The sequence below is a fragment of the Salmo trutta genome, chromosome 38 (genome assembly GCF_901001165.1).
Source record: "Salmo trutta chromosome 38, fSalTru1.1, whole genome shotgun sequence".
NCBI lineage: Eukaryota > Metazoa > Chordata > Actinopteri > Salmoniformes > Salmonidae > Salmo > Salmo trutta.
In genome coordinates, this window is record NC_042994.1 from 13,913,856 (window position 1) to 13,923,484 (window position 9,629).

Below are 9,629 nucleotides of genomic sequence, written 5' to 3' on the forward strand. Positions count from 1 at the left end.
AGAATTTCCATTCCATCAACATATGCATAACTAATACACTGATGCACATTAGGTAGTTTCACTGTGTAATAGTCATGGGCATTTGATGCAGCTCACATAATTTAAGAAACGTAAGTAAATGTGCACTGAAGAATATAGACATACAGAGACATATATTTTCTAAATACATTGCTACGGACATACAGTACCAGTCAAAAGTTTGGACACACCTAGTCATTCAAGGGGTTTTCTTTATTTTTACTATTTTCTATATTGTAGAATAATAGTGAATATATGAAAACTATGAAATAACACATTTGGAATCATGTAGTAAACAAAAAGTGTTAAACAAATGAAAACATATTTTATATTTGAGATTCTTCAAAGTAGCCACCATTTGCCTTAATGACAGCTTTGCACACTCTTGGCATTCTCTCAACCAGCTTCATGAGGTAGTCACCTGGAATGCATTTCAATTAACAGGTGTGCCTTGTTAAAAGTTAATTTGTGGAATTTCTTTCCTTAATGTGTTTAAGCCAATCATTTGTGTTGTGACAAGGTAGGGGTGGTATACAGCAAATAGCCCTATTTGGTAAAAGACCAAGTCCATATTATGTCAAGAACAGCTCAAATAAGCAAAGAGAAACGACAGTCCATCATTCCTTTAAGACATGAAGGTCAGTCAATCCGGAACATTTCAAGAACTTTGAAAGTTTCTTCAAGTGCAGTCGCAAAACCCATCAAGCGCTATGATGAAACTGGCTCTTATGAGGACCGCCACAGGAAAGGAAGACCCAGAGTTACCTCTGCTGCAGAGGATAAGTTCATTAGAGTTAACTGCACCTCAGACTGCAGCCCAAATAAATACTTCACAGAGGTCAAGTAACAGACACATCTCAGCATCTACTGTTCAGAGGAGACTGCGTGACTCAGGCCTTCATTGTCGAAAAGAAACCACTACTAAAGGACACCAATAAGAAAAAGAGACTTGCTTGGGCCAAGAAACACGAGCAATTGACACTAGACTGTTGGAAATCTGTCTTTTGGTCTGATGAGTCCAAATTTGATATTTTTGGTTCCAACCGCCGTGTCTTTGTGAGACGCAGAGTAGGTGAATGGATGATCTCCGCATGTGTGGTTCCCACAGGAAGCATGCAGGAGGAGGTGTGATGGTGTAGGGGGTGCTTTGCTGGTGACACTGTTTGTGATTTATTTAGAATTCAAGGCACACTTAACTAGCATGGCTACCACAGCATTCTGCAGCAATACGCCATCCCATTTGGTTTGCGCTTAGTGGGACTATCATTTGTTTTCCAACAGGATCATGACCCAAAACACACCTCCAGGATGTGTAAGGGCTATTTGACCAAGAAGGAGAGTGACGGAGTGCTACATCAGATGACCTGGCCTCCACAATCACCCGACCTCAACCCAATTGAGATGGTTTGGCATGAGTTGGACCGCAGAGTGAAGGAAAATCAGCAAACAAGTGCTGAGCCTATGTGGGAACTCCTTCAAGACTGTTGGAAAACCATTCCACATTAAGTTGGTTGAGGGAATGCCAAGAGTGTGCAAAGCAGTCATCAAGGCAAAGGGTGGCTACTTTGAGGAATCTAAAATCTAAAATATATTTTGATTTGTTTAACACTTTTTTGGTTACTACATGATTCCATGTGTGTTATTTCATAGTTTTGATGCCTTCACTATTATTCTACAATGTAGGAAATAGTCAAAATAAAGAAAACCCTTGAATGAGTAGGTGTGTCCAAACTTTTGACTGGTACTGTATATAGTGCATGTTTGCAGACATTTTTCTGATCATTTTTGTTTCCTCAAGTGTGCAATACTGTTGCAGAAGTTTGTAACATAATGCTTGACATTGTTCACTAATATGATAACAGTAACACTTGCCCTTTCTCCTTGCCAGATATGAATTGCAGGACTTTGTATCCAAAGAAATCCTGTTCCTCCCCTTTGTAGATTCTTGTGTTTGCTTCATCGATGTTGAAAGCCATTGAAGAGACAGCTGGCAAAGAAGGGTAGAGAAGCACAGTCAGATGATTAGCTAGGTGTCCATCCAATTGGTGACAGATTTTCATGCGAATATTCAAAAATCTCCATAAAAACAATATGCACTCTTTCTCACCAGAGATCGAATTGACTTGTTGAGGATTAAACTGTGTGCGTAATGAGGTAGTGCACATAGAAAAGCTAGATTATTTTTATTTGTCAAATGGCAGCCAAGCATTGATGATCGTGTCACCAGAATAAGACCTTCGATATTTATTGGAAATTATCATCAAGCTCATCATCTTGCACTTTCACCACCCTGTAAAGTCCCCCCTTATCCCCTCGAATTTTAGTTTAAAAAACTTGCTCAAAATAAGTGACCAAACTATATTGCTATTCCTGGGGCTCGCATTGAGCTAGCCAACTCATACAAGAGTTATTAGGAATAGAGAGAGGAGAGGGAAGAGATGATGCCAGCGGATATGTGTGAATTGTGCAGGACAGGAACAATGAAGATTGAGAGATGTGTAAATTAGAAATGAGGGTAATTCATATATTAATCTATAATTCTTAGGCTTATGCTGCCATACCACCTGACCTGTGCTATGCAAGACAGAGGCAAATAATATCCACTAGAGACAGATTTAGATATCATCATACAGGCCTTCATAATATAGGCCTACTATCACATATTTCATTGAATTTATTTTGGGTAACATACATGTAGAACAAAATGTATAATGTGAACCCAGAGGATATCACTTGAAAGTATTCATTAAAATGCTTGTTTCCAAAGTGGTCCTCGTTGGTAAAAACAATAACACATATAATGATTAAAAGGCAAGACAAAATTACAAATGACCATAAATACATTCATTTATATTGACAACCTAAAAAGTGGCACTATTCACTGCACTTTTCCCTAACGTAAAAATGAACCATATTCATTTGACATTTAAAAACAATCTATTCATTGCACATCGTACCTATCATTCAAATAAATGCACCTGACCAGCAGTAGGGGGCACAAGAGGCAGTGGAGTGGTTTCTCTTACTTAGGCAACCTTGTCCAAATGAAAACCTTTGCCTGCTTTTTAAAGATATTTCTGCTTTTTCTTTGCTTGATCTCCAAGGGGAAGCTATTACATAGATAAATGCCTCCATAGAAAAGCGTACTCTTCGCAGTACTGTTTACTCTTGGGATTTTACAAGACAACACTAGCTCTGGTATTGTAACTGTGTTGGTTATAGACCATATTAACGTGGTTTTTCATATAACCTGGGGCACAATCATTTAAGATGTCAAACATATGATTAAGTTAAAGTTTGTCTGCTCTGGACTCCAAAGGCAACAAGCCCACCCCCGGAACTCCTGTAACCCTATGTGGGTCCTCGGGGGAACATTCAGCATATACCTGATAACATTATTTTGCATGACCTGCATTCTCTTTTTCAGCTTTTTTTGATAGCCCACTATACCAAGCAGAGCAGGCATAATCAAAATGACACAATCAAGATGGAGACAAGCAGTTTCTTAACTTTGATGTTAAAATATCTAGTGTTACGATATAAACATTTCAATTTGTTCACCATTTTAGAAAGAATTTTGGCAGCAATCAAGTCTCAAGAAAGGGATTGATCTAGAGACACACCAATATAAGTTGGATTTAGATCCATGCCTGCACAGTTTACCTTTATCTTGTCAGCCCTAAGCAATCTGTGTTTTGTTCCATACAAAATTTTACATTTACATTTAAGTCATTTAGCAGACGCTCTTATCCAGAGCGACTTACAAATTGGTGCATTCACCTATAATATCCAGTAGAACAAACACTTTACAATAGTGCATCTAAATCCTTTAAAGGGGGGGGGGGGTTAGAAGGATTACTTTATCCTATCCCAGGTATTCCTTAAAGAGGTGGGGTTTCAGGTGTCTCCGGAAGGTGGTGATTGACTCCGCTGTCCTGGCATCGTGAGGGAGATTGTTCCACCATTGGGGTGCCAGAGCGGCGAACAGTTTTGACTGGGCTGAGCGGGAACTGTGCTTCCTCAGAGGTAGGGAGGCGAGCAGGCCAGAGGTGGATGAACGCAGTGCCCTTGTTTGGGTGTAGGGCCTGATCAGAGCCTGAAGGTACGGAGGTGCCGTTCCCCTCACAGCTCCGTAGGCAAGCACCATGGTCTTGTAGCGGATGCGAGCTTCAACTGGAAGCCAGTGGAGAGAGCGGAGGAGCGGGGTGACGTGAGAGAACTTGGGAAGGTTGAACACCAGACGGGCTGCGGCGTTCTGGATGAGTTGTAGGGGTTTGATGGCACAGGCAGGGAGCCCAGCCAACAGGGAAGAGATGATGCCAGCGGATATGTGTGAATTGTGCAGGACAGGAACAGCCAACAGCCAAAATCGATTACGTTTTTCCCAAATGTAGCAACAATTTGTTGTCAGTCAACCAATCTCTAACAAAATGCAATTCCTTACTCAAGGTCTCCTCTATGTAAACTGTATCCTTCCCTAATACAAGTATGGCTGAGTCATCAGCATAAAGCAGGAGCTTGCACTTTACTGTATCTGGCATATCATTGACTTATATAAGAAATAAGAGAGGCCCTAAAATAGATCCCTGTGGTACTCCACAGGATATTTCTTTGGTCTCTGACAGAACATCACCAACATTACATACTTGTGTTCTGTTGGTCAGATAAGACCTAAACCAATTGACTGCTACATCATATAGACCCATGCATTCATCAGGAGAATATCATGGTCTACAGTGTCAAACACTTTCTGCAAGTCTAACATGACCATATCTGTATAGTTCCCTTTCTCACTTTCCTGCTTAATGTGGTCAAAAAGGTGGATAAGGCAAGTATCAGTGGAATGAGCCGTTGTAAAGCCAGATTGGAGTTCAAAAATAAGTTCTTGAGAAGGTATCCCTCAAGTTAATTAAAAACTAATCTCTCAACAACTTTGGATAAGGTTCTGAGGATCGACACAGGCCTGTAGTTTGCTACATTTGTTTTACTGCTCTTCTTGTAGAGCAGAACAACCCGGGCTGTTTCGAGATCATTGGGAAATGTACTACTACTAATAGAAAGGTTTACAATATGCGTTATCATTTTAGCAGTGATACAAGCACAATCCTTTATGAATCTTGCAGGAAGGTTTTCAGCCCAGTTGCTGTCCTCTGTTACCATGCACAGCTCAAACAAATAATTTGTGATACCTTTGCTATGGTAAAGGTTCTTATTGAAAGACGGGCCATAGTGTCCAGAGCAGCTCGGTAACTTCTTAACTAGAGATTAAGCTATAGCGGTAAAAAAAATGTTTTAAATAATTTGCAACCTTTGCCTGGTTAATGCATAAAACATCATCAATATCCAGGCCAATCCTACAGGATTTTACTTTATGGGGAGTTTTTGAGCCAATGTCCTTTAAAATGTTCCACAGTTTACGAGGCTGATGTACAGTAAATTGTCATTAACAGCATCTATGTAATGTTGGGATTTGGCCTCATCCATTTTGTATCATTCCTGGATTCTACAGTTAAAATAACCATCATAATCTTGTCGTAGATTTGTCCTTCTGAATTTGGCCAGGTAGCGATCCCTTTTCCTTATGAGGTCTAAGATCGCGGAAGTGATCCATTTCCTTGACCACTGTTTGATTCTACTTTGTTTCATCGGAGCCAGAGAGTCGAGTGCAGACAGAAACAAGCTTGATCAACATCATCACAGTTTGGTACATGAGACCAATCCAAAATTCCAAGTACTTCTACAAAACATTCCTTGGAGTATTGTTTCATAGACCGTACGTTCATGTAGTTATTACTTGGTTCAAGTAGAATTTTGGATTTCTGACGGGTACAGTAGGTTACCATTTGATCACTAAAACCAATATTTAAGACTCCTGACTGTCAGACGTTCTCTAGGTTTGATACAATAATCAAATCCAAAGTTGATTTACTGTCAGTACACAATGAATTGTAGAATAAATCAGAAACGCCAAACAAAGCTTCTGCCTAGAGCCATATAATCCCCGGTATGGAGAAGGTTTTTCTGGTCCAAACATGTCCCTTGCATCAATATATGTGCTCTAATAATAGGCATAGCTCTCTCTCTCCCCCTTCAAACTTTCCTTGTCAATTCATTTGGTAGGCTACATTGTTTTAGCATTATCCAAGGCCTTGGTTTTTATTAGCCAACGTTTTTAGGAAAGGAGAAATGTGATTTGCTGTTGTGTGTTTAAAATGCGCTGGTGGCTTTAAATGGTGGGTCCTTTTGACGGATGTGCGTGTGAGATTGCTTATTCTCTCGTTGTCCATTCAGAAAGTTTCCTAAAGTAAATTCATTCATTTCTGTTGTTGAGCATTGTGATTAGACTGTCGTGTTATCAATTTGGCCGAGCGCTTGGCCTCTGGCCATTGTCCTGATATTGCCACTCCTACCGCGGAGACACACAAAACAGCTAAACAATGGGCTGGCACATCGCCTGGACAACACAGGTTAGCCTATACGTGTCTCCATTTTACCTGGGCTTCTCCCAAATCGTTACAACATGGCACTGTGTTCTGAATTACATTTAGGCTAACAGTTGGTTAAATACATTCTTGCCCTGGGTCCCATAATTGGTTAGTCCAGCCCAAATAAATGGCTCTGGTCCAGTGTGTGTTGGAACCTTCATTGTTAATGCTTTGCTTATTGGTTATGTGGTGCATTGCCACAGAACCATGTTGGGTGGAAGATTTGTTGCATATATTATACACTGCTCAAAAAAATAAAGGGAACACTTAAACAACACAATGTAACTCCAAGTCAATCACACTTCTGTGAAATCAAACTGTCCACTTAGGAAGCAACACTGATTGACAATAAATTTCACATGCTGTTGTGCAAATGGAATAGACAACAGGTGGAAATTATAGGCAATTAGCAAGACACCCCCAATAAAGGAGTGGTTCGGCAGGTGGTGACCACAGACGTTTTGATGTTTTGGTCACTTTTGAATGCTGGCGGTGCTTTCACTCTAGTGGTAGCATGAGACGGAGTCTACAACCCACACAAGTGGCTCAGGTAGTGCAGCTCATCCAGGATGGCACATCAATGCGAGCTGTAGCAAGAAGGTTTGCTGTGTCTGTCAGCGTAGTGTCCAGAGCATGGGGGCGCTACCAGGAGACAGGCCAGTACATCAGGAGACGTGGAGGAGGCCGTAGGAGGGCAACAACCCAGCAGCAGGACCGCTACCTCCGCCTTTGTGCAAGGAGGAGCAGGGGGAGCACTGCCAGAGCTCTGCAAAATGACCTCCAGCAGGCCACAAATGTGCATGTGTCTGCTCAAACGGTCAGAAACAGACTCCATGAGGGTGGTATGAGGGCCCGACGTCCACAGGTGGGGGTTGTGCTTACAGCCCAACACCGTGCAGGACGTTTGGCATTTGCCAGAAAACACCAAGATTGGCAAATTCGCCACTGGCGCCCTGTGCTCTTCACAGATGAAGCAGGTTCACACTGAGCACATGTGACAGACGTGACAGAGTCTGGAGACGCCGTGGAGAACGTTCTGCTGCCTGCAACATGCTCCAGCATGACCGGTTTGGTGGTGGGTCAGTCATGGTGTGGGGTGGCATTTCTTTGGGGGGCCGCACAGCCCTCCATGTGCTCGCCAGAGGTAGCCTGACTGCCAATAGAGCATCAGAGTGTCATTCTCTGAAGATAGAAATGACCCACAGCTGATCCTATTCTGGCTCCAGTGCTGGTGTAAGGTTCAGTCTGTAATATGTGCACAAACGTATTTTGAGAAATCATCATTTCAAAAACATTTAGTTAAAATGGGTGTGCTTGGTGTGTTCAGCCAGAACTGCCCTCAAAAAGGTAACGCATCTTCAACATTGTAAATAACTTCTTCATGACTTTTTCACTACGAAAAATGTGTCCAATAGTTAATACTCATCATTCACTGTCTCAAAAACATGAATGAGTTATAAAGTGTTATCTAGGTTTAAAAGATGAAGTGACCAATGGTTCCAACCAACTATTGCCTCAAAACCCAAAACGTTTTTGGTGGAAGTGGGTTACTGTTATTGACGTAAAACCACAAATAAAGATATAACTAGTTCTGTAAATTAAATTTAGAGCATTAGATTTTATTGGGATCCCCATTAGCCTACGCTAATGGCGATATTAGAGACATTTGACATAAATGATCCCCGTGCAAGTTAAGCATCCATTTGAAAACATATCCTCCTCTACTTCAACTATACTTATTGGTTACAATGGTGTGAACGGTTCTTCAGTATTTCATACTCAGCTCCCCAAAAAATAAACTGTAATTTAAAATATGTAAGTCATTTACTTTTTTTACGAGTTCAGCTGATGTTTTGTCCAACCACTTTAATATGTAATTGAATATTAAGCTGAGTGAAATCCTGATAGTCAGCGCTTACCCATGGCTGCCATGCAGGTGAGTAGGCAGAGGGGTCCCTGCCTGGACATCTTCTATTTCACTTTGTTCACTAGCATGCAGTGAGGAAAATATTGCAACACTCAACCTTTGCAAATGAAACTTACTCGTCTTCCTGCACTTTGTTTCCTGTGTGCCTCTTCTTATATGAGGTGTCTCCACCCCCAAAAGTAGCTGTGGTAGTTCACTATCATTTGGGTGAGAATGTGGATGTACATTGCCTTCAGAAAGTATTCACACCCCTTGACTTTTTCCACATTTTGTTGAATTTAAAATGTATTAAATAGAGTATTTTCTTTTTTTTACTGGCATGCATACATTACCCCATAATGAGTACGGTTACATGCACACAATAATTTGATTATTGTGGATATTCAGATTAAGATAACAGTTTGATTAAAACATGTGCATGCTTTGCTAGAATAACAATTTCCTTAATAATCCTGTTAAATGGATCCATCTGAAATTAGGCTACCTTATGGCACTCTGATAAATGCAGAACATCACCAATCAAAATAAACATTCTTCGACAGCGTCCATGTTATTTTTGGGAAGCATATTTCATTATGAATTCGAACATATAAAGTTTATGTGAAATGTAATTAAAAATGAAAAGCTGAAATGTCTTGAGTCAATAGGTATTCGACTAAATAAATAACCCTTTGAGCACGGTGAAGTTATTACTTACACTTTGGATGGTGTATCAATACACCCAGTCTCTACAAAGATACAAGCGTCATTCCTAACTCCTAACTCAGTTGCCGAAGGAGAAAGAAATCGCTCAGGGATTTCAGCACGACTTTAAAACAGTTACAGAGTTTAATGGCTGTGGTTCCAAAACATGCATCCTTATAGCAACACGGCACTAAAGTAATACTGCAAAAGATGTGGCAAATCAATGAACTTTTTGTCCTGAATACAAAGTGCTATGTTTGGGGCAAATCCAATACAACACATTACTGAGTACCACTCTCCATATTTTCAAGCATAGTGGTGGCTGCATCATGTTATGGGTATGTTTATAATCATTAAGGTCTGGCGAGTTTTTCAGGATAAAAAGTACAGACAAACTCCTAGAGGAAAACCTGGTTCAGTCTGCTTTCCACCAGACACTGGGAGATGAATTCACCTTTCAGCAAGACAATAACCTAAAACACAAGGCCAAATCTACACTGGAGTTGCTTACCAAG

At 40.7% G+C, this 9,629-nt stretch overlaps 1 protein-coding gene across 1 annotated transcript in view; it reads right to left on the reverse strand.

Annotated features, from left to right (window-relative positions):
- Positions 1–8,573, reverse strand: part of LOC115177966 (integrin alpha-X-like) — a 38,809-nt gene extending 30,236 nt beyond the window's left edge. The window contains 2 exon segments of the mRNA XM_029738968.1: positions 1,891–2,005; positions 8,423–8,573. Coding sequence (XP_029594828.1) covers positions 1,891–2,005; positions 8,423–8,471 — 164 coding nt within the window. The 5' untranslated portion in view covers positions 8,472–8,573.
- Positions 8,574–9,629: the final 1,056 nt, after the last annotated feature.